General features: G+C 47.0%; 1 protein-coding gene across 7 annotated transcripts in view; it reads left to right on the top strand.

Annotated features, from left to right (window-relative positions):
• PPFIA1 (PTPRF interacting protein alpha 1) overlaps positions 1–22,889 on the top strand; it is a 93,136-nt gene extending 70,247 nt beyond the window's left edge. For 4 of the 7 annotated variants that reach the window (XM_057552333.1, XM_057552337.1, XM_057552336.1 and 1 more), the window contains 10 exons: positions 361–454; positions 7,402–7,483; positions 7,576–7,776; positions 14,277–14,452; positions 14,552–14,649; positions 16,373–16,548; positions 17,273–17,341; positions 18,573–18,738; positions 21,303–21,371; positions 22,021–22,889. In XM_057552333.1, the coding sequence (XP_057408316.1) occupies positions 361–454; positions 7,402–7,483; positions 7,576–7,776; positions 14,277–14,452; positions 14,552–14,649; positions 16,373–16,548; positions 17,273–17,341; positions 18,573–18,738; positions 21,303–21,361 (1,121 nt within the window). In that variant the 3' untranslated portion in view covers positions 21,362–21,371; positions 22,021–22,889. Of the gene's footprint in view, positions 1–360; positions 455–7,401; positions 7,484–7,575; positions 7,777–9,307; positions 9,371–9,875; positions 9,903–14,276; positions 14,453–14,551; positions 14,650–16,372; positions 16,549–17,272; positions 17,342–18,572; positions 18,739–21,302; positions 21,372–22,020 lie in introns of all 7 variants that reach the window. The other 3 variants (XM_057552335.1, XM_057552338.1, XM_057552339.1) reach the window with 2 other exon arrangements.
• Positions 22,890–23,438: the final 549 nt, after the last annotated feature.

The raw sequence follows: 23,438 nt of genomic DNA, 5'->3' as shown, positions 1-23,438 counted from the left end.
CCCTCCGCCGCCCGTCGCCACCGCGTGCTTTCTCTCACACGAGCTGGGTGTTCTCCCAGGTCTGTTTCCCCAGCGGGTCCCACACGGCCCAGAGAGCATGGGTAACGTCCGCCTGCCTCGAGCAGCTCAGCGTCTCCCAGGCGTCAGCCTTACTGCCTCTTGAGCGTTTGCGTGTGTGTGTGTGCGCGCACGCGTGTGTGCGTGTGTGTGTGTGCGTGCGTGCGTGCCATCTGGTCGGAAAGTTCGCCTTTAGAATTTTCTTCGCTCTCCCTACAAAAACTCCTCCACCTGTTTACAGAAACACCTAACTCGGCCGTGTTGATTTTCTCTCAATATTTCAACCACTCTGCTTCCTCGTAGCTGTTATTTCAGAGACAGAAAACTCATCTCAAGATGCCTTGGGACTCAGCAAATTGGGAGGACAGGCTGAAAAAAATCGTAAACTTCAAAAAAAGTAAGGTTTTTGTTTTTTGTCGATCTCACTGAACAGTTTTCAGTTGTTCCTGATTTTTAACTAATGTTTATTGATTAAATGTGATATCCAGCTCTGTATATACACTATCTTCTGAAAGCTTAACCCAAAGCCTTTATTAAACCATACTCCCCGGAGGACTTAGAACATCTGTGAATTTGGGAAGGACTCGCGCGTGGGTTCCTAGCCCACTTTGCAGAGTTCTCTGGCGAGGACACAGCGTGGGGCCGAGTCGCGCTCAGCCGCAGAGCGTTCGTGTCTGAATGCCGGCTCCTGCACAAGTCAGCTCTGGGGCGTTGGGGAACGTGGCTTTCCTGTGCTTCAGTTTTCTGGTCTGTGAGATGGGAGTCATAGTAGTACATACCCCATGGGGCCTTTACGAGCGTTAGCTGTACAGATACGTCTACGTATACGTACACGAGGCTCCTTAAACAGTGCCGGCACTGGGGAGGACGCACGTGTAACCGCAGCCACTGCGGGGACTTGCCACCAGGGTTCAGAGGCTTGCTGCTCGCGCTAGCGGTCAGTCGGGAAGGTGTCACTTACCGTGTTGCCCTTTTTTTCCCTCTGGTAGATTTTGTGTTTTTATGTTAAACAGATTCTCAGTTTTGCAATCTTACTAAATTTTAATTCTGAGTTGTCCTGATTCTGAAAATAAGCAATAGCAGTAGGGGTGGTTTTCTACAAAGGAGCTCGGGCGTTATGATGCCCCAGGATAGGCACAGAGGCACATAGCGTGTGCACATGTCTCTGGGTCCAGGGACGTTTTCTGACCCAGGACAGGTTGTGTGTCAGGTGACCACATCCCAAACCAGTGCTAAGTAGATGACCTGGATAGGCGGAGACTGTCCCAGTGAACTGACAAGTGGGAAATAAGACGGAACGCTTTGTAGTCTCGGGTGAGCACGAACCTGAGAGTGGGGAAGGTGGTGATAAGGTGGTAATACTGGCCCTTGAGACAGGGGGAAGCTGGGTGGGCTCTGTGATAAATCTGACGATGGGGAAGGTCATCTGGCCACTGTCAAGCACCTTGAGAAACCAACACTGGTCTGGAATCCAGGGCCTGCAGGCACTGACCCCAGGACCACCCTTGAGCCCACGGGGACCCTCTCCACTAGAGGCCAGTTTGCCTTTAGCCCCTCAAGTTGCCTGTTGATTTTTCTTTTGTGAAATCTGCCTCATTTTAGCTCTCTTCTCAGAAGTCACAGTTATCTTGCCTGGCATAGTGTTGATTGCGTTCCGGGGGAAATGCTGTCCGTTTGGTCATTGCTCACGACACCGCAGGAATACTCGGTCTTTGGCTCCCCGGAAGTGGAAATCTGTAGAAACCACTCAGCAGCAAAAGCTGATTTGAGTGTTGCTGTCTTTGAACCGTAGAGAGTGTTGTACCCGAACTCAGGTAATTGCCGTTCGCTTATGGGGACTTAACGTCAGAGCCTTTTGCCCTTCTGGAGTCATGCCAGGACACTTCTGTGCCCTAGATTCTGCTGGGGCGTTTCATCTCACATGCTCCCGCTCAGCTGCGAGAGACCAGTAGGGGTTATGGCTGTGCGCCCAGCCCTCCCACCCTCTGCTCCTGAGCGTTGGTGTTTCACGTACCGTCAAGCGTAGTATGAATTGGCCAAAATGCGCCACTGTGTTTTCTCCATTTGTCCTGTAATTCTCAGGAGGAAGTCGAGTGGTGGGCTGCCTGTGGCAGACGTCGCTGGGTTACTTGCCTGGCGTGTGATGCAGGTCCGTGCACTGGGGTGTGTGTCTGCTAGGCGGGGTCCTCTGGAGCTGGGGTGTTCGGGCGGAACTTCTGACTCTGTGTTACCGTGGCTGAGCGTGCACGAGCAGGTGTGCTCCACTCCATCGTCACGCGCGGCAAGTTCTAACGTGTGCTGGCAACTTAGAGAGCGATGCAGAGTCCGAAGATCTTCTGACCGCAGTGGGTAATTTTAGTTCTGTCAGTTAACCAGAGATACAATTGACTTTAGGGAGAATGCTTTATTTATAAATGTGAAAAAAGTATTTTAGCTTTCCAGAAAAAATGTTGTTTGAATATAGTTTAACGTTTATGGCATTATCGATGTGAGAATCAAAATATGCTTGTCAGAAATATTTTCTTTTTATTAAGCCCCAGTTTATCTCAGAGGTGCTCTTTTAACTGCTAAATGTACACAGCCAGTGCGTCCACTTTTTTAGAGAATTTTCAAGATTTGGTGAAGATGAGACTTTGAGGTTTCATGAAAGCTACATGAGAGAGCACGGCGGGCACACTTGGTGCTGGACGTGCCTGGTGAGGCGTGGAGGCTGCAGCTGTCGTGGAAGTCGGCGTCCCTGACCGTCATCGCGGTGGCCTGGGCTCTAGACGGGCTCCCCGTGTGTGGGCACTTGCTCAACGGCGTTTCAACTCGACCCCGTTAATAAGGACCTTGTGCTTTAAATGCTGTCTTTCCACCTCCCCTTGGTTGACGCTGTCGTGCGCTCACAGGGGAAGCTGAGTCGTCGGGTTTGCTGTGCTGTGTGTGTCCTGAAACCTTCCGCGTTGCCCGTCGCCCGCTACAGGCTCTGAGCTGCACTGCTTTTGACGGGAAGCAGCACCGCAGTCCTCCCGCCCGGGCCTCTCTCCGGCCCTGCGCCGGCCTGCGCGGCTGCGTCAGTGAAGTGGAGCCCAACGAGCCTTTGTAGGAAGTGCCGGGGTGTGCAGAGTGTCAGTCTCAAGAGAAATGAGGCCCTGTCTGTCTGGATGATGCCACTCATATGGTATTTGATCAGCAGAAGCTCACACAACCGTCTTGTTAGGAAAGACAGCTTGACCATGGTGCTTCTGTCCTAATTTAAAACGCACGTTGTCATTCACATAGGACATGACCTTTCTCTCATAGGCGTGTCTGTTCCCCATAGAATTCAGCGTATTTCTGAACGTCTTTCTCCTGTGACTCTAATTCTGAGGTTAGGCAGTGTGCCACGTCAGTCGACCACTAGAGCAGGTATTTAATAAATCCCGCTTGGGGTCTAGAATTTGATCCTTGAGGGGGCAGATCAAGTCCCAGCCAAGTAGCCCCGCCCGCGTGGCCCGAGCCGGGTGGGCACGTGCTGACCTCGTCCCAGCTGGCCCGCAGGGGAGGCAGCCCCCTCGGGCTCATGTCCGCAGTCCTCTCTGTACACTGAGGTCACAGATGAGAGTGAGACAGTGACAGCAGAGAGCGATGCAGAGGAAGGAAGTCAGTCCCAGCAGAAGCGGAGCGAGTCCTGTGTTTGCCTCTGGACCGTGGCTCGGGGCCGCGGGATCCCGGCAGATGGTACCCGCCTCATTCCCGCAGGGCACTGGCTTGTAGCTCAGCTTCTTCAGAACAGAGCTGGGTGCTTTGGGTGGATTTAAGGCATTTGGAGTCCTGTCGCCTTAGTGCTCGTGTTTTAGGCTTGGGAGCTAATGACCGGAAGATTTCTTGTTTTCTAGAAGACTGACCTGTGAAGGAATACCTCCTTCCCTTGCAGCTAACTTAGCTGAGGACTAAATGCCTGTCATGTTTATTTTGGTAGCTGCAGTAAAGAAGGAAGAAAAGACGGTTCTGTTGATTATTAAAAAGTGGTCATGTGAGTGCATGGGCGAGTTGGTCGGCTCTATTTCACATTTATTTATTTCTTTGTTCTTGATATCAGTACTTTTTTTTTTTTTAAAAGAAACACATTTGTTCCTAAGTGAAGGACTGAAAAGATTTTATTCCACCACTCAACAGTTTTTTAAATACCATTTTTTGTCATAAAGTCTTTTTCTCCTGTTACCGATATTCCATTAGCAGAGAGCAGGCGTTCTACTTCTGGTAGAGGATTTATCGATAGCTTCCCAAATAGTGTCCAAATAGCTGCTTTCATCTCCTGGTTTCTCAGACTGTATATGATGGGATTCAGTGAGGGACACAAAACTGTGTGTACCATGGCAGGCCCCAAATCTCGAACAGATAAAAGGTCAGCAGTTGGTCGTGAGGCAGCCGAGAGCCCTGTGGTGCCGGAGAGCGTGCCGAGGAGAGGCAGTCGTGGGAGCAGGTGGGCCTCCCCTGAAGGGGGTGTGAGCGTTCCCAGTTGAGAAGAACCGGAAACAGGAGAGAGTAGAAACAGAGGCTCCCAGGGCACGTGGCATGTCGTTCGGAGCAGTCGCAGGTTCTGTCGGCAGCAGGCAGCAGTGGGCTCCTAGATGGAGCGGGAGAGGAGCAGTGATTCGTTCTGTGCCCCACGGGCGGAGGGGCCGGGGTGGGGGCCCTGCAGCTGATGCCCGCCTGCGGGTGTGCTTCCCCCAGCGCGGGACGGGCGCCTCGGGGGGGAGGGGGCTCGTGCTCCCGGGCCCTGGGCCGCCTCGCAGGGGAAGGCGCCCCGGGCGGCAGACCGAGACCTGGGCCGGCCACCCGGCCGGGGCCTCCTCGCCCTCTCGCTGGCTTCCCGCGTCTCTCAGCCGCGTTGTCCTGCCTCCGTCACCATATCCCAGTGTCATCAGGGTGCTGGATGGGCGCTCTTAAATCCCAGAAATACATCCATAGTAGAAAAGGCTTTTTATGAAAGTGAACGACTCTTGCCTGGAAAAGAGTCAGAACGATGTGCACCAATCTCCAGGTAATGGAATCAGTGGACTCTTTGTAACCCTAAATTTCTTGTCTACAGTGAATATCTGTTGCATATTAAAAAATGAGGTCTCTGGCAAAGTGCCAAGGATTCAGTACCTGTTTGGCTCCCTTCAGAGCGCGGGGTTCTGAAAGCCCCCGGCCTGGCAGGTGCCGCCCCGCCCCCTCCTGGCCAGCCTGGCCGTCCAGGGACCACACTCTAGAGCTCGGGCTGTCCCTGGCTGACCTGCCCAGGACTTGTTTGCATCGCTCAGAGGCTCGTATGGCTCCCGTGAATGTTTGCATAAGGTGTAGCTGCTGTCTTTGAGGAGGCGTCATCTTTAGGGAACAGGAAGTAGCATTTGATTCAGGGCGCTGATGGCTCATTCTGCCCGACAAGGCCCTTCTTGCCCCCATTACTCCTTCCAGCGTTGGGATCCTGTGTCAAGATGATCACAATCTCATGTGGACTCAGTTTTTGTTTTTAATTTATGAATAGCTTTGTTTGTTTTAATTTTAAAAGTTTACCGTTTTTTTTACTCTGCTTGAGCTGTTAAGATATGTGTTGTGTTCTCTCGTATAATTATTCCTGGATAATACAGTATTTACTCTTCCCAGGAAACCTAAGGTTGACTTAGAGGGACACTTACTTGAAATTTTATGTGAAACATTTTGAGCTTTAATTGTACATAGACTTCACAGTCTTAAGTCTAATGCTACTTGAATGTAATGAAAAGCCGCTGTGTTTCTTTAGGGACTTCCCTGGCGGTCCAGTGGTTAGGACTCCGCGCTTTCACTGCGGTGGCCAGGTTCAGTCCCTGGTTGGGGGACTAAGATCCCACAAGACGTGCAGCGTGGCCAAAAAAAGAAAAAGAAAGAAAGAAAGAAAGAAAAGCCACTAAGTATCTTTAGAAATAAAAGATTCCATGGTGTGATCTGCAGAAATTATTACAGAAAAATAACTAAGAACGACCTAGGAATTTTGCAGTGACTCAGGGATGTCCAGTCAGGTAAATGGACCTGTCCTTTCCACTCCAGTCCCATCTTCTCTCCTAGACTTTTCATTTTTAAACTAATTAGTGACTTTCAGAAAGGTTTGTAAGTACATAACTCAAAGAAGTACAATAAGGTTCATAAAGCTTCTTGTGTTATCGTTTACATTAGTGTGTTATCCGTAGACAAAATCATTTTAAAAGATGTTAACATTATGGTTTGGGCATTTTAAAGTCAGGCACACAGAACCTTTCTGCTCCCATAAAGCAGCGGTCCCCAACCTTTTTGGCACCAGGGACCGGTTTCGTGGAAGACAATCTTTCCACAGGCTGGGGGGGCCGGGCAGGGGGATGGTTCAGGCCGCAGTGCGAACGATGTGGAGCGGCAGATGCAGCTTCGCTCGCTCCCCCGCCGCTCACCTCCTGCCGTGCGGCCGGTTCCTAACAGGCCACGGACCGGTACCGGTCCACATGCCGGGGGTTGGAGAGCCCTGCCGTAAAGGATCCTAGGACTCCTCACTGCCTCCTGCCCTGGGGCAGTTGGCATTGCCATCAGGATCATAGGCTCACGGCCTGCCTTGTGTGCACTGGTAGAGGTTGTTGGCATTTAAATTTTCTGGATGTGAAGCTTGTGGGTTAAACCAAAGGATGACCCGGGAATTCCCTGGTGGTCCAGTGGTTAGGACTCTGCCCTTCCACTGCAGGGGGCCCAGGTTTGATCCTTGATCGGGGAACTGGGATCCCACAAACCGCGCAGCGCAGCCAAAAATAAATAAATTAAATAACCCCCCCCCCAAAAAAAAGATGACCCAATATCTTAATTTAGCAGATACCTACTTAGCTAAATAGCAGTGCAGAATAGAAACAGCCAAAGTCCAGCCCTTTCCTTGCTAGCTATATTAGAGCGTTATTAATGTTAAAGTCTGCGTTGTTCTCTGTGTTTTGTTGTGAATGTTGAGTGTTTCTGAAGCTCTCTGAGGCACGCTCCTCTGTTCAGACCCAGGTATGGTTTCCTCTTCCTACACATTTGTCCTCCTTGTTTACAAAGGGATGCGTGATTATGTTTCGTGTTGAGTAGCCTACCTTGGATATGAAGACTCTGCTGGGTCTTTTAAAGTTGGTAGCAATTCTTTAATCCTGGAAGGAGACGATTCCGTAGAGAATCGTGGAGGGTTTTTCAGCATTTCATTACTCAGGCGTTCAGTGTGATGTGTTCCAAACTACCCTTCGGTGGATGGTTTAGAAGGTTGAAGGACAATGATGAGATGTGTGGCATCACACTTTGGGGGTTTATAAAGAGGACACTTTGCTTGTGTGTAGTGTGGCTCTTGAAAGTCTGAACATCTGTCACCTGTAGGCATGAATTGCTCGAAGAAGCCCGAAGACAAGGCTTACCCTTTGCACAGTGGGACGGGCCGACTGTTGTCGTCTGGCTGGAGGTGCGTATGCCCCTCTCCGAATCCTGGCCGAGTGTGCGAGCCCATCCATACGCCACGCGTAACCTTCTGGCCCCCGTGTCTCCCGTCTCCAGCTCTGGGTCGGGATGCCGGCCTGGTACGTGGCTGCTTGCCGAGCCAACGTGAAGAGCGGGGCCATCATGTCCGCCCTGTCGGACACGGAGATCCAGCGCGAGATCGGCATCAGCAACCCTCTGCACCGGCTGAAGCTGAGGCTGGCGATTCAGGAGATCATGTCCCTGACAAGCCCGTCAGCGCCTCCTACATCACGAACGGTATGTTTCCGTAAAAAGAGTTCATCCCCTATGCGTGTTGCTTCCGCAGTTCTTTATAAACACATCCAGCGTTCCAGTTTAAAGGTTTAGCATTCAAAGACATGACAACTTTTAATTTGTGACAATTGGCTTGTTAAAAGATACGTCACTAAATACTTTTATAACAGCTTGGCTACAGTTGCATTGTAATATAGAAATGGGAGTCTTTGAAAACATAAAAAAGTAATCATCACAAATTTAAATATGAATTTAAAGAAAGTGAAGGAGAAAAAGCTTAGACCCGAGGTTGCATTGTAAGCAGTGGTTCCCTCGTTTGCCTTGTTTGGCCTGTTGGCGCTTTCCCTTTGGGGAGCTGTAGACCCTGGGATTTTAAGAGCCCGTAATCTGCAGGTGCACTCCAAGTAGTGTCTGTGCTCATCCAGTTTTGCTCCACGTGGGAAGACCTTGGAAGTCCTTTCAGAGGGTCCTCCGAGTTGAAAAAGTCAAAAACTAACGTAATGAAAACGTGAATTATAATTGGGAGATCAGGGCGGGCCAGCTCTTCATTTCTCCAGGGCAGACTGTACACCGGCTCAGTTCCCACTCTGCTTTCAGTCTGTCTGCTCCGGACAGAAAAACTGGTGCGGAAACTAAGCCTCACAGACGTGCTTCCTCTGAGTAGCAGGTCAGCGCCCGATTCAGGGCTCACAGTTACTTTACGTGAAAAGCGTGAAAGCTTTTCTGTTCGCTTGTCTTCCGTTGTTCTCAGTGGGAGCGTCGTGGTGATGACAGTGGCCCGTGTCCTCACCTCTTGCACAGGCGCACGTGATCTCAGTGTATATGGTCTGCTCTGTGCCCAGGTGTTTCACCAGAGTCGCCTTTTCAGAAATGAAGGTGCTGGGGGCTTTCCCGCAATTTTTATCAAGTATCTCGGTAAAGGGAGCGTCTCATGAGTTGAGTTTAATGGACGGTGAAGACGAACAGGCCTCCCGTGAGGAACCTGCCCACCGTTAGGCGGGGGCACCGCCCGCGGGGGCTCGGCCGGCTCGGGGCTACGGGGACGCCCGGTGGTGCCGTCACTGGGACTCCGGCGGCCCCGCGCCCCGCCTCTGACAGAGGCCCGGTCACCGGCGGCCGCCTGCTCACAACCGTCTCCCCAGAGCCCGAAGCCGGACTTCCGTCCTGTTCTTTGTTGTGCTTTGACTGGGTGAGACCGTCTTAAGTACAAGGCTTAACAGTTCCTCGAGAATCATTCGCCACTTTCAGAAGCACGCAGTGTGTTCGCTGCTCTTCAGATGCCACGTAGCTCAGGTGTCAGCGTGGCACAGGAGGCTCTAGGGCTGTCCTCCTCAAGAAGGCGGCGTCCTGCCCGGAGAAGGGCGAGCGCGGTGAGCGCCCGTGTCTCCCTGTGGGCGGCTAAGACGGGGGGTGGGTGGGGACGGCCTCCGCCCCACCCGCTCCCCTCCCGTGCCCTGGCTGACGTGTCTGCCGCCTTTCCCCTCTGTCACCGCTGCCCTTGCCCTGGATGTGGCCGGTCACGGGGTGCCCCTAGACCACAGGAAATGTCTGGTTAACACACGAGGAGATGGAGACGCTCACGGCCACGCCCCAGACGGTCAGTCCCGCCCCGTGCTCACCCACCCCCACCCCTCCCCGGGCAGCCCCACCGCAGGTTGGCGCTGTTCTTGGCCTTTCTGGGGAAAACAGAAATGTCGCTTTACGTTCGATTGTTCTGGATAAGTATTTCCTTTAGGTATTAGTTAAATGTGTGAAACACAATCCATATTTCATCTTATTTTATATTTTTTTCAGGAACTTAAAGTTGGTAGACTTGCTCCATGTAGAATAGACTTAATTGCTGTCTTCTTTAGGGGAGACCTCAGTTCAGCCCTCTGGCCCTAGTTTTCTCCTCTTCCGGGTGTGCTTGCCGTGGGAAGTCCGCTCCTTGCATGAGACACGGGAATTGTTGGTTTTGCATGAGTTTTGCATGATGCTTTGATTCTGTGACCCTTTTCGCCCAGTTAAGCTGCACCTCCCCTGCAAAGTTAATTTGCTTGCGTCACTAAGCTCACCAATACTAATAGTTATGTTCTTTTGCATCCCTAACCACGTAACATCAGGAAGATGAGGAGGGAAGCTGGGCTCAGGTTGGAGACTTTCTATAATGTATTCTTCACTGTATGTACAGCAACAAAAAGAATTGGAGTATGAAAACTTGTAATTTACTTTTCTTGACGTTTTTAACTTCTTGACATAGAATATTGTTAATGATTTGAAAGCATTAGCCAAAGAAAGCACAGGATTAAAGAGCGCGTCTCATGGACAACTTTGAACATTTCTTGGGTGGTGCCCTCGTAGCTAATTCTCATTAACATAAATCACTTTGTTTGACACGAGGTCTTTCCTACAAAGCCCTGTGGCTTCCGCAGCTCCTGAGATGATGTATTTCAGTCCCTGGTGGGGGTAGCGTTAGTCACAAGATCTACTGATGAGAAAATCGTGTTCTAATAAATTTCCAACACAAGAGCTGCGTAGAGACTCTACCTCTGCCGGCATTTACTACAGAGTGTCCTAATACAGTGTTGTTCCAAAGGCTTTCTCACTGATGGGATTCTCAGAAATTGAGCCCATTCTCGCTTAACGTACGTGTTGAATTGTTAGGTCCCCAGGTCAACTCCAGAAAAGCTCTGTCACAGCTGTTTTGCAGCTTTACTTTGAGACCCGTTGATTAAAATCAGTGATTTCCCTACGTGTGATCCCACCGACATTGCCCTGTGACTCGCAACAAGTCGAAGGCTGCCGGGTGTGGCTGGAGTTTCCCTGAGGCGCTTACCAGTGGCACCTGTTCACGGACCTTGAAAGGATAACTGTTTAACTGGAAAGTCAAAGGAGTTTTAAATCAGAATTTTCCTGATTACAGGTTGTTGGTTGAAACACCTGCTTCCCTCTATTTGTGCTCCTGAAATAAAGCCAATTATATCACTTTTTAACAGAAGAGGAAAAGCTATAATATGATTCTGTGAGCTCCACCCCCCCCATTTAGGTATTCTTTGCCACTACTCCAGATAAATATCCTCATTAATTTTTTAACCTAGTCACTAATGACTATCAGTGAATTTGAAAGAGTGCATTTCATAATTACTTAAACATCAGTATATTTTACACTAAGAAGCAGAACTTGGTGAGCACTTGAATATAAAATTCCCTGCGTCATGGGGCACGAAGTGTAAATTAAATAAGCTGGATGTTTGCTTTTCGCAATGGAAATATAAACGAAGATGAGCCCTGCCGATGACGCCAGAATTGCCAACGTTCAGTCCCTCAGCGTAAGCAAGGACCGCTTTCACTCCACCCCTCTCCCAGAGGAGAGGAAAGCAAAGAGGCTTCCTGGTGTCCGTGAATCTGCCAGGGGCACATGGCGTACAGTGCGTATTCCCTGTGGTATTAGCACAGTGACCAGCTCCTAACCCAAGGGGAAGTTTGAGGTGCCCTTGGGCACTCAGGGGAAGAAGACATCAAGGTGTTGTCAGAGCCTTGGATGCCTTCATTTAGGAAGTAGCATCACCCAGCTGTCCGCGCGAGACTACGCTGCCCACCGGTGGTACAGGATCGAACAGGACAGCTGCATCCGTGCCGTCACTTTCACCTTGTACAGAGTTCAGACAACTGATTTGTATGTGGTCATTTCAGTGATGGAAAAATAGACCCTATAGAGTCTCTTCTATCCCAAATGTCCTCTGATCATGAGAGAGCCCCATTGTGTGCTTTTCTTCAGAGGCTGTGATGACAGCCTAGGAGGTGTGGGTCTCCCTGGGATTGAGCCTGATTTTCCCAGAAACCTACATTATCGACCATTTAGGTGTGACTAGAGTACCTAAGGAGTCAACAAAGATACGGAAGCTTCTGCTTCCATGGAATTCTCTGTTTAGAAATGTCTTTGCATCTTGTGTCTCTTTAAGAATACATAATCCGCAAGCAAGAAAATAATACCAGATATTCATGCTGTAAGTGTCAGGCTTATGAGATGAGAGTTGGGTTTGAAAGAGTGAAAAAACATGATACTGTGATGATGTCCCAAAAATGTTTGATGTTTATCTCCACTCACGACTATTTATAGAATTTTTTTTTCTATTAGAAACATTTTTTTTTTCTATTAGAATTTGAGTGTTCTTGCTGGAGTCTGAGTCATTCCTTCCAGCTTCGTTGGTATAAATAATAGATTAGAGGCCATATTTTTGAGACAGACCATGGTGGTAGTCGAGAGATACTATTTCCAAGGATTCCATAGTGTACAGAATTCCTCTGAATATACCTTAGTCTTCTTGGACTGAAGAACATCAAGTACCTTTCTTTGGTATGTGTGTATATACATATAATGTGCTTATTTTTCATTGTGCAGACCTTGCACATATTCTGTTAGATTTATCCCTGAGGATTTCATGGGTTTTGATGATGTTATTATAAGTGGTATTTTTTAAAATTTCATTTCCAGTTTATTTCTAGTATTTACAAGTATTGTGCATTTTTATATGTTGACCTTGTATCCTGCAACTTTGCTAATAAACTCATTTTTATTCTTGTAACTGTTTTGCAGATTCATTTTCGACATTAATAACCAGGTCATCTGCAAATACCGTTTTATTGCTTTTCCAGTTCATATGATTTTGATTTCTTTTTTCTTGTCTTATTACAGTGGCTAGGAGTTCCAATACAGTGTTGAATAAAAGTTGCGAGTGCAGACATCCTTGCTTTGTTCCTGATCTTAGGGAGAATGCATTGTATGTTGTCAGCTCTACGTTTTTTGTAGATGCTCTTTATATGAGGTTGAGGCAGTTTTCTTCCATTCCTAGATTGCTGAGATTTCCGTATATAAATGATGGATATTGTCAGATGCCTTTTGTTTGTCTTTCGAGATGATATTGTGGTTTTTCTTTTCAGTCCTTTGATACAGTGAATTTCATTGGTTTTTCAAATGTTGACCCAACCTTACGTTCTTGGGATAAACCCTACTTGTCATGATAACCCTGTTCGTTTAATTGATGATTGATTTCCTGATACTTTGTTAAGGAATTCTGCTTCTGTGTCTCTGAGGGATATTGGTTTGTAGTTTTCTTATTATATGTTTCTCTGGTTTAGGTATCAAGATAATTCTGGCCTCGTAGAATGAGTTAGGCGTTTTTTTCTTCACTATTTTGGAATAGTTTGTGTAGAATTGGTATTTTTTTCATACATGCTTGATAGGATTCACTAGTGAAGCCATTTAGGGTAGAGATTTTATGTGTGTGCGTGTATGGGTGGGTAGGAAGGTTTATAACTACAAATACGAGTTTTAATAGATTCAGGTTATCTGTTTCTTACTGAGTGGCTTTCATAAATTGTGTCTTTCTAGAAATTAGACTATTTTATGTAAGTTGCTTAAAGTTGTTCACAATTTACCCTTGTTGCTATCCTTTCAGTGTCTATAGGATCTGTACTGATGTCCCCTCTTTCATTCTTGATATTGGTGGTTTATGTCTTCTCTTTTTTCTTGATCACTCTGGTTGGTCAATTTTATTGATATCTATGAAGAAACTGATTTTAGTTACATTGTTTTATTTTCTGTTTTTCTGGTTTCCATTTCATTGATTTCTGCTGGTTTATTTTCTTCTTTCTGCTTCATTGATTCCTAATTTAATTCTTTTGAGGTCAGAGAACATACTTTGTATGATTTCAGTCACTTTAAGTATGCTGAGATTTGTCTGTCTTGAAGAGTGTTCCATATCCCCATAAAGAATGTATCGTGCGGTTGGATGGAGTGTTACATAAAATGTCAATTAGGTTAGGTTGGTTGATAGCGTTGTTTAAGGCTTCTGTATCCTTACTGGGGTTGGTTGGTTGTCTGTTTTGGCTTCCTCGTTCAATCAGTTATTGAATAATTGAGAGAGGAGGGTTGAGCTCTCTGACTATAATTGTGCGTTTGTCTCTTTCTCCTTTCAGCCTATCAGTTACTGCTTTGCTTACCGCTTCTTTTAAAACTATTTTTTAATTCACTTGACTGACTTGGAAATTAACAGATGTCTTGTTAAGGAAATTTGGAAAACAAAGTGTTAAAAATAAAATTAAAGACAGCCAGAGATATTGTTAATGAGTAGAGTTAGATTGATCCTTCAAACTTGTTCATGAGTCGTGATCATTCTTTGCTGATGTATTATTATGTATAAAAGCTATTTCAGAAAAGTAATGTGTAGTCAGTTATAATTTTTATCGTGGTTGTTAAATAGGTTAAATTTACACACACAAGAGAGTCATAGAGTTTTAATGGCATAATTCCTTTTGTATAAAATTTTGCCAGCAAATTCATAAGGTAGTAAGTAAGAGATCAAATTATTTTGAAATTATAAGCAACCACGTTGTCATTAGCTTATTAGCCTTTGAGAATATGTAACAGATTAAAAATCCAGTTTAAAAATGATATAAATGGTCTTTGTGGCTGCTTTCATGGGTTTTTTCCTGAACTGATCATCCTTGATTATTGAAAGCAGACACTGGCATACGGGGACATGAACCACGAGTGGATCGGCAACGAGTGGCTGCCCAGCCTGGGCCTCCCGCAGTACCGGAGCTACTTCATGGAGTGCCTCGTGGACGCGCGGATGCTGGACCACTTGACCAAGAAAGACCTTCGCGGGCAGCTGAAAATGGTTGATAGTTTTCACAGGTTAGTCGCCGCAAGTGGTTCTTACTAATTGGCTGAGAGATGTTTGACTGTTGCCAGGTCTAAATTTTTTCCTTTTTTTTCTTTTTCTCTTGGAAATAGAAACAGTTTCCAGTGTGGAATTATGTGCCTGCGAAGGTTAAATTATGACCGGAAAGAACTGGAAAGAAAAAGAGAAGAAAGCCAGAATGAACTAAAAGGCTAGTACAGTCGTGTTTCTTGCTTCCCAGTGTACTAGCAGCCTCAATGATATCCTGTTTTAAAGAAAAAAATCAGGAAATGCTTTAAGTGGAGAAAACGTGTCTGGCATCATTACAGAGGAGGGAGTGTTTTTAAGATCCTCCTCTGTGGGCAGAGCACTTGTGCCTGTGTCCTTGCGCTCAGTCTATAGGTTAGGTGTCTCAAGGTAAACAGTTTTCCCATGACCCTAGAGATTTCCTGTTACTATGACACGTGTCCTGTTTTACTCAGAAATGCTGCTACACACTGTAGATAATTCCAGAGCCGAAAAGAACAAGACCTGCTGTTCACTCATTTGATTTAAGTGTGAAAAATACTGCTCTGGCCATTTGTCAAAGGACTTGAGGAGTGCAGAGGAGAGCAGCGTGGCTCTCCTCCCAGGCTGGAGGGAGCGGGCCTCGAAGGTGCAGTGGGAGCTTCTTAGCCAGGGAGGAGGGCAGAGGCATTTCAGTTAGAAGGCGGGTGTGGAGGCCTGGGAGGATGTGGGCTGTCCAACTGGGAGATGTCAGATGCTTGTCTCCGAGGGGGAGCGTCTCACTCTGTGCGCCTCTCAATGATCAAGTATGATAGAGTGCTTTTAAATAAGGTGTTAGTGATTAAGCTCAATGTAAAACCTCCCAGAATTTTCAGAAAATAAATTAATAATATTAATAGTAATAATAATAGTAAGACTTATGGAACAAGTCCAGGCACTTTCAAAGGTTACTTTATTTAATCCTTACCACAGCACTGTGAGTATAAGTGCTGTTTTCATCCCCAGCTTTTACTAAGAAACAAACTAAAGGTAAAAATATGGTTGGGGAGACGGCCCATTTGAAGGATAGTTGAGTCGTGATTGAGTTAATTTGAATCATGAGAAAAGCCAGAAGCCAACATTTATATATTCTATACCTTTATCCAGGAAAGAGCATTGGTAATGAAATCTGTAAATCTGTTTCATTTGTTTTCTGTATGGTTTAAATGGTTTAAATCTTTTTACGGTTGACAGAAGCTGTCTTTGAAAGTAATCGGTGATCATCTGGATGTATTTGTACAGAGTGGCTATTTTTAGCTCTCCACTAGCGCAGATTTAATCATTTATGACTTGGCTTAATATGAAATCTCCCCCCTAAATCTCTAATATGCTGGAGAATATCTTTAAGTTTCTCTCTTTTTAACAAAAGAGAGACAACAAAAATGGCTTCAAGAAAAAAGCCTTCACGACTGTAAGTGAGAGGTGGATGCCGAATTGAGCAAGGTGTCCGGATATGGTGCCAGCTCCTCCTCGGGACGGGAGGAAAGTACATCGAAAGTCTCGCAAGTCTGTATCTGAAACGTGTTCGTACCTGGTGGGCCTTCACATCCTTGTGTGTCCTTTTGTTTCTGATCCCCGGATCCTCGTTTTCTATTCTCTAGAAATGAAGTGTACATCATAACTTCATTCCTCTTGGGTTCACTTGAAGAATGAGTTCTGACGGGACAGTCTCCATTAGAGTGGAGAAGGGCCGAGCCATCAGCGTCTCAGTACAGTAGGGGTTGGCTGCCCGCCTAGTGGTGTCTCCCAGCCCTCACGGAGATCGTGGCTTTTGTCAGGAACTGAAGGGTCAGTTCCACGGTAGGGATCTTTCCGCCGTGCCTGCAGGGTGTGCGTGATGAACACAGCTTTCTGAGGCCACTTTTAAAACTGTTTTTATTCATCTGCAGATGTGCTTGTTTGGAGCAATGATCGAGTGATTCGCTGGATCCTCTCCATTGGTCTCAAGGAATACGCAAACAATCTCATAGAGAGCGGTGTGCACGGTGCCCTTCTGGCCTTAGACGAAACCTTCGACTTCAACGCACTGGCCCTCTTGTTACAGATCCCTACGCAGAACACACAGGTACAGCCCAGACGCCGGGCCTTCACTGCGGCGCAGTGTGTGGTCCGTTCTCCCCATGCAGACATGTAGCTGCCTATCTGAATGGAGACCAAACTTAACAACATCTCAGACCACTAGTAATCTCATTCCATACCAAATCTGTCATATAATAGTTCAAAATCCGTAATGCTTCATTCCTCAGTATTTTTGCCTATCGACTTTTCATTTTCCGTTGGAAGCATGAGAGTCTTACGGTAAACAAAATAAGGGGAACTTTCATTCAAGTCAATACTCTGCTAAGAGTGACGTGTATCAAGATTTAGTTCTTCCGTGGAAAGAGAAATAACTCTTGTGTGTCAGATGAAGGTTTTATTAATTTTGTTTCTACATGTAATTGCCCTGTGCAATTTTTGTTGACTTGTGGGCTCATTTGAGAATGAGGAAATTTTTTTATTCTTCTGCGGAAGATTGTATATCTTTTGCCAGTATCCCGATCTTCGCACCAGCACCAACCCACAGAGCACACTTTTGTATATAATTTCCAAGAGGTCATGGATCCCTCTCCCCAAAAGGCCATCCAAGGACTCCATGTTAAACCCCTGATTTAAAATACTATCATAGTTTGAGTTTTTTTGTTTTGTTTTGTTTTGTTTTTAAAGTCTTGGTTTAAAAAAACAGTCTGGATATGCTGATATTCAAATGAGATTGTTGAAAGCTGTAGGGTGGTGTTGTTTTATGATTTCAGGCTCGTGCTGTCTTGGAAAGAGAGTTTAACAACCTTTTGGTCATGGGGACCGACAGAAGGTTCGATGAAGTAAGTTTTCAGCTTAATTTACATTAATGCAACTTTAAAAGTCATTATTTTATCATACTTGTATGAACCATGTAGTCAGGGTATTTCTTCTAAATGTGGAGACAATTTTACTTTACAAATTAAGCTTTGCTCTTAAAAATTTATTAACAAATGAGCTATTAAAAAATTACTATCTTTGGACTTCCCTGGTGGTGCAGTGGTTAAGAATCCGCCTGCCAACGCGGGGGACATGGGTTTGAGCCCTGGTCTGGGATGATCCCACATGCCACGGAGCAGCTAAGCCCGTGCGCCACAACTACTGAGCCTGCACTCTAGAGCCCGCGAGCCACAACTACTGAAGCCCGTGCGCCTAGAACCCGTGCTCCACGACAAAAGAAGCCACCTCAGTGAGAAGCCCGCGCACCGCAACAAAGAGTAGCCCCTGCTCGCCGCAACTAGGGAAAGCCCGTGGGCAGCAACAAAGACCCAGCACGGCCAAAAATAAATAAGTTAATTAAATAAATTAATTTTAAAAAAATGAGTATCTTCAGTAAGATAGGGGTTTGTATTTTTTTTAGTTTTCGCTATTTAACTTTTGATACCCTTCAAAAGTATTTTTTTTTATATCGTAAAACACTGGTTTCAGCTTAGGAATGGAGTCTAAGTTGTGTTTTGGGGACCAGCCGGATGTCTTACCCTAATCCAGAGCCCCTGTGCTTTGGGGGACTGTTTCATAAGTATATTGAAAAGCACAAAATATTAATTTCCCCTTACACAAAACCGTGACTCATTTATTCCCACACTATTGTTATTCTCTTCATTGGACGTTAAGGAAACTTGAGTTTGACAAAGAGAGTAGAAGGGCACCTAAAGCAGCATTTGCTGGCTCTGTCCCAGCATGAGACAGAATTGTTTACAGCTCGAAAACTGTTTCTAAAGACAAATAAAAACGTGTTATCTTATATAGCAAGAAGGTGATTCCTTCAAGATAAGAAGTGAAGCCTGGTAATTGTCAGGAGGAACGTACACCCGGGCGGCCCAGGCAGTCCTGGGTGATGCTCAGTTAGGGTCCCAGCATCAGTGGTACCGGCCCCCGGCCACTCTCCACAGCTCCCAGCTAATCACATGGTTGTCACGAATGGGGTGAGATAAAGATGCGGTAACAAGCTCAGTCATTTTAAAGGGCTGGTAACTTTATGTTTTTGTCCTTTATTTTTAAATCTGTCTTGTTTTCTGTCCTTTAATTCACCAGGATGATGATAAAAGCTTTAGGAGAGCACCTTCTTGGAGAAAAAAATTTAGACCAAAGGATGTTCGTGGCTTAGCTGCTGGGTCAGCAGAGACTCTCCCCGCAAACTTCCGGGTCCCATCCTCTCTGTCCTCGCCCTCTGTGCAGCCAAAGAAGATGCAGCTGGACGGTAGGTGATGCAGTGCTGCCCCAGCCGCTTGTAGGCGGCTTGAGCAGCTCTGGGACTGGAGCATTAATAATGATCTAGAATGGCCTACTTAATACGTTACAAGGCACTGGAGTACTGTTGCATGCCCAGGTGTAAATGTTTAAAATTCATCCTAACATCTGTTTATAAAAGTTTAACAGTAATACAGTCTTAATTCTTAAGTTCTTGTCTGGTTGAATATTAGCATACTCTTCTAACTAATAAAACTAAGAATCGCGTGTGTTCTCAGAGCGTTAGATCGACACCCATGCTCGTAAAGATGTGTGTGTGGCAGGCAGCACTCAGAAGCTGTTTCATAAAATAGCTTAGTAGCTTTCAGACCACACCAGTTCCCCCTCGACTTCTCTTCACGCTAGAAGGATGACTGAGTCCATTTGAAATAACCTCCACCTTCCTGTCCTCACTGTTATTTGTCCCTTGCACGCTGTAGAAGGCCGGGGAGAAGGAAGAGGGTGAGGCCGAGAGAAGTCATCACCCGAGCACGGCTGGGCCCATAGTCATTTCACACCCAGCTCTGATCTTCCCTTTGACAACTGCTCTGCCAGAGAGCACCGCTAGTTAAGGGTGGGCTCTCAGCGCTGCTGTGTCCCCACTCGACAGCAAAATCGAGAGACAGACAGCCTGGGTCCGAGCCTGGCCCTGTGGCCTAGGAGGCGCCTTGAGCACCGCGCCTGTTTCCCATCTGGGAAAGGGTCGTCTTGGGGCGCCCTCCTCCCCGGCTGGCTGTGCCAGTTACACAAGTGATTCACAGAGGGGGTCACGGCTCAGGAAAGCGCCTGGCGAGTCCTCAGTCCCGTGAGGGCGGAGCCCTTAGGGCCCCTGCGGCGCTGCTGTTACTTGGCTGTCCCCACGCCTGCCGTGGCGGAGCTGCAGGAGAGCGAGGGGTTTTCGAAGTGTGCTGACGGGGTTTGCAGTTTTCTCCTGTTGTCAGCCCTTCCCATGCATAGGTTTGTAAGTTTTACTCTCACTTGCCTGTATGAAAACCAGAGCAAAGTACATTTAGGGAAGCCTTTGCTAAATAAGCTGGACACTTTAGTGAGGGTGGCTTACAGGGCAGCATTTTTATTAAAAAGCTGGATCTCGGTGCCAGAATTCAATAATATGCTTAACCCGGGGAGTGGGAGGGAACCCAGGGGGAACCCAGCAAATTTTTTTTTTTTTCTTTAAATAGCATTTTTCTTCCAAGGAGCATGCAGTTCATTTTTACAGATTTTAACCGTAGCTTGGCCTTCAATTTATTGGATAGTCTAAATGAGTGCTTTCTTATTTTCCTCACTGCTTCATTTCCATTCTCCTCGTTATAAATCGCATTTCGCTGTTAAATGCTCACAGTGATGTTAACATTAGAGTTTTGATAAATTAAAAATACTCCTAGAAAGAGGTGTAGGCAATCTATTATATGGGAGATGACTTTTTACCCTTGTGTAAGAAGGAAGGCATAAACTGTTAAAATGGGTTGTTTTCATGGCTTTTGAAGGCAAAGTGCAGCAGGCCTCTGGGGTTCTTAGGATCAGAAGGATTTAGAAAGATGATCTGCGGGACTTCCCTGGTGGTCCAGTGGTTAAGGCTCCACGCTTCCAATGCAGGGGGCGCGGGTTCGATCCCTGGTCGGGAACTAAGATCCTGCGTGCCACGTGGCATGGCCAAATATAAATAAATAAAGTAAAATAAAACGTCCAAATCAATGGCTTTAAAAAAAAAATCTCCAATCAGCAGCACCAGCTGTCTTAAGCCCTTTCTGGAACCACTGCCAAATGTTGGTAAGATGTGTTCCTGCTGGACCTGTGGGAAAACGAAAAATGTTGCATTGGGAGCAGTGGATTTCTGCTAGGGGTTGTGGAAATTTCTTACTCTGCTTGAAGCGGGGTGAGGGCTTACCTATTGGGCCCTGCAGCCTGTTTCTTGACAAGAAAAAAACCGTCAATGGTGACATCCTTTCGGGTGGAAACTGACGCTGGGCTTCCGCTTTGTTAGCCAAGTCCCCGTCCTCTGCCCTCTGCCCACTGCCCGAGCCGCTGGGGGAGGCTCCCCGGGGAGAGAGAGCAGGCGGGTCCCCCTGGGGCAGCAGAGCGCGGGGCCTCCAGGCCGTCGTCCCCTTGGGGGGGCCCGTCACGTGGCCGCTGTTACTATTGCCCGAGTACCGAGTACCGTCCTCACGGATACAGCGAAAGAGAAGTCCAGGCGCTCTCTGCATCTAGAGGGTTTAAGGAGGGACCACGTGGTCACGCTGAGTAGTCGTCACCCACCGTGCAGGCGTTTCTCTGTCATCAGACTGCGGCTGCTGCTGTAGTGTGACCTCCCTGTGCCCCCCAGGGTGGCGGAGGTGAAGGGAACCCCCACGTGGTGGCCCTTAGGCTCCCTTTCTCCGGCTCGTCCGCCCCTCCCCCTCTAGAGGTTTCCCCCAGAGCCCTCAGGAGGTGGCCGCTGTGGATGTGAGTGCGTGTCCGTCCTTGTGCCCCCGTGTGGCGTCCCACCACTAACCGCACGCTGTGTTTGCACGCTTCCTCCCGTGCTTGTCGGACCAGGCAGCGTGGCGGGAGCGCAGAGGCTGGACTCCGCTGCAGTCAGGACTTACTCCTGCTGAGCCTCCGCCGGTGAGTACGGGGCGGCCCGGCCCCGCCCTGGCGCCGGAGCGTCGGGGGGGCGGGGCGGCAGGAGAGCGGAAGGTGACCTTGGCGCTTAGCTGCCGCCGGGAGTGGTCAGTGCACGGCCCGGGTCTCCCTCGCGTTGCCCTGTGTGCTGGTGTCGCTCCCGCGTCAGCGGTGCTGCAGCACCGTGTCCTGCGTGCACATTCTCGAAGGGAACAAGCCCCGAAGCATCAGGGTTCAAGAGGCTGCACCGCCGTGTGCCTCTCAGGCCAAAGGCCCGTCTTTAAAACGAAACTGCGCTGGCATCTGGGGGCCGGCCGCTGCTGAGGGACCACCCTTGCTTTGCAGGTGGTGCTCTGGGTGGGTGTGGGCCCGGGAGCCCAGCCCTCCCCTCGCTGCTCTCAGGGTTCTGTTGTCACGTCTCAGCTGGAATGCATGATTGGTTTTCTTATTAGCAGCTTTTAGATGTATGTCGAAAGAAAGTCAGTCAAGGAAAGGAATTCTGTCCTTGATCTGCTTGGTCCTTGATACTTACCTAAATTCTAAAAGCAGCCAAAGCACAGAAAGTAGGGCTTGGGGGGTCGTGGAGGGGTAGGAGCTCGGGCACTTGAAGCCGTCTCAAGACTGACTCGTTTGCTTTTATTTTATTTTCCAGTTTACCCACACTACTTCTACAGATGATTATGCAGCATTTTGAATCCAGCGAAGACTACATTTTGAGCTCAATGGAATCTTTAATCTGTTAATACTTGTTATATGGACCCTAAGATATTTTATTACAGAGTTTTTAATTAGCGAAAAATTCATGAATACCATAGAGAAAATATTTTAGAATTTAATGTTTCTTATATTTATGTAAACTTATGACTTCATTTATATAGTTACTTACTTTTTCATGTATATCCAGGCTATAAATATCCTTTCAGATCAGTTCATGTTCTTATATCTGATTTTAGTCTTTCAAAGGAATGTACTGTAATGCTTGTATGTATAAATCCTATGAACAAATATAGGGCTTTTGTAAATTATGCATTTATTGTAATTATTCTTGTTTAATTTTTTAATGATAAACCATGACAGAGAAAATGATTTTACTGCGTTTGTAAAATCATCATGACACAGCGTGCATTATCCTTTACAAACTGTAACCTAGCCCTACAACAATCATTTTGAAAGAAGCCAACTTACTTTCAAGCAATTGTTGTTGTGTTTTAATGACTGACCTTAGCTATACTTTTTCTAGCAAGAAATGCTTTACTCTGTAGCGTGAAGAGATTAAAAATACGGGGTGTTAAATATCAGCTTCTAATCAAATTTGGACTGAAAGGATCATTAGAACACTATGAAAATCTCTTAGGACCGGTGAGCTCTTCCATAGCCTGGCCTCTGTGGATCCGGATACCTCGTCTTGGGTGACTGGCAGAAGCCACGAGCTGGGGGAAGAGCGACTCCGGTGGGGGGGTGGGGCCTGGGCCCCCGCAGCCCGCCGCGCCCGCCCCCTTTACCTTCCCCGCCCCGCCCCCCCCCCCCCCCCCGGAAGCCGGGTCAAGGGCGCCGACTCTTAGAGGACCAATCACGAAGCACTGCACTCACTGAGGAGACACTGGTGCACGCCGAAGATGAAGGCACGAGATCCTGAAAATAATGTAGTGCAGCTCTAATCAAGGCCTTATTTTTCTGATGTAAATCATCCTTTTACATTTGTCTGTAAACATGTTTAAAGAATGGACCTAGTCGTACATTTTTAGATTTTGACGATATAGCCATTTTGGATTCTATAAGTAGCAAATGTAACTTTTACTTTTTAAATGGCATATTAAAAAGCCAGCAAGAGATGTGTTCAGATCATGGTGCATTATTTATTACGCAGCTGATGTACCGGTAGACAGAGATGGCGTGTCTTTTTACATTTGGGCTCTGCCTTTAATTTACTTGTACAGTTCACTGTTACCGTTCTGTTTTTCTATTCATCTTTTGTGAACTTCCTGATTATGTAACAAAGTATGTACAGTCTACTTTTGAACTATTTTTATCACAGTATTATTTATTGCTTTCTTTCAATAAAGTACTGAA

Source organism: Balaenoptera acutorostrata, chromosome 9 (assembly GCF_949987535.1).
Source record: "Balaenoptera acutorostrata chromosome 9, mBalAcu1.1, whole genome shotgun sequence".
Classification (NCBI taxonomy): Eukaryota; Metazoa; Chordata; class Mammalia; order Artiodactyla; family Balaenopteridae; genus Balaenoptera; species Balaenoptera acutorostrata.
The sequence above is the reverse complement of the archived record's forward strand: the minus strand, read 5'-3'. Positions and strand labels throughout refer to the sequence as shown.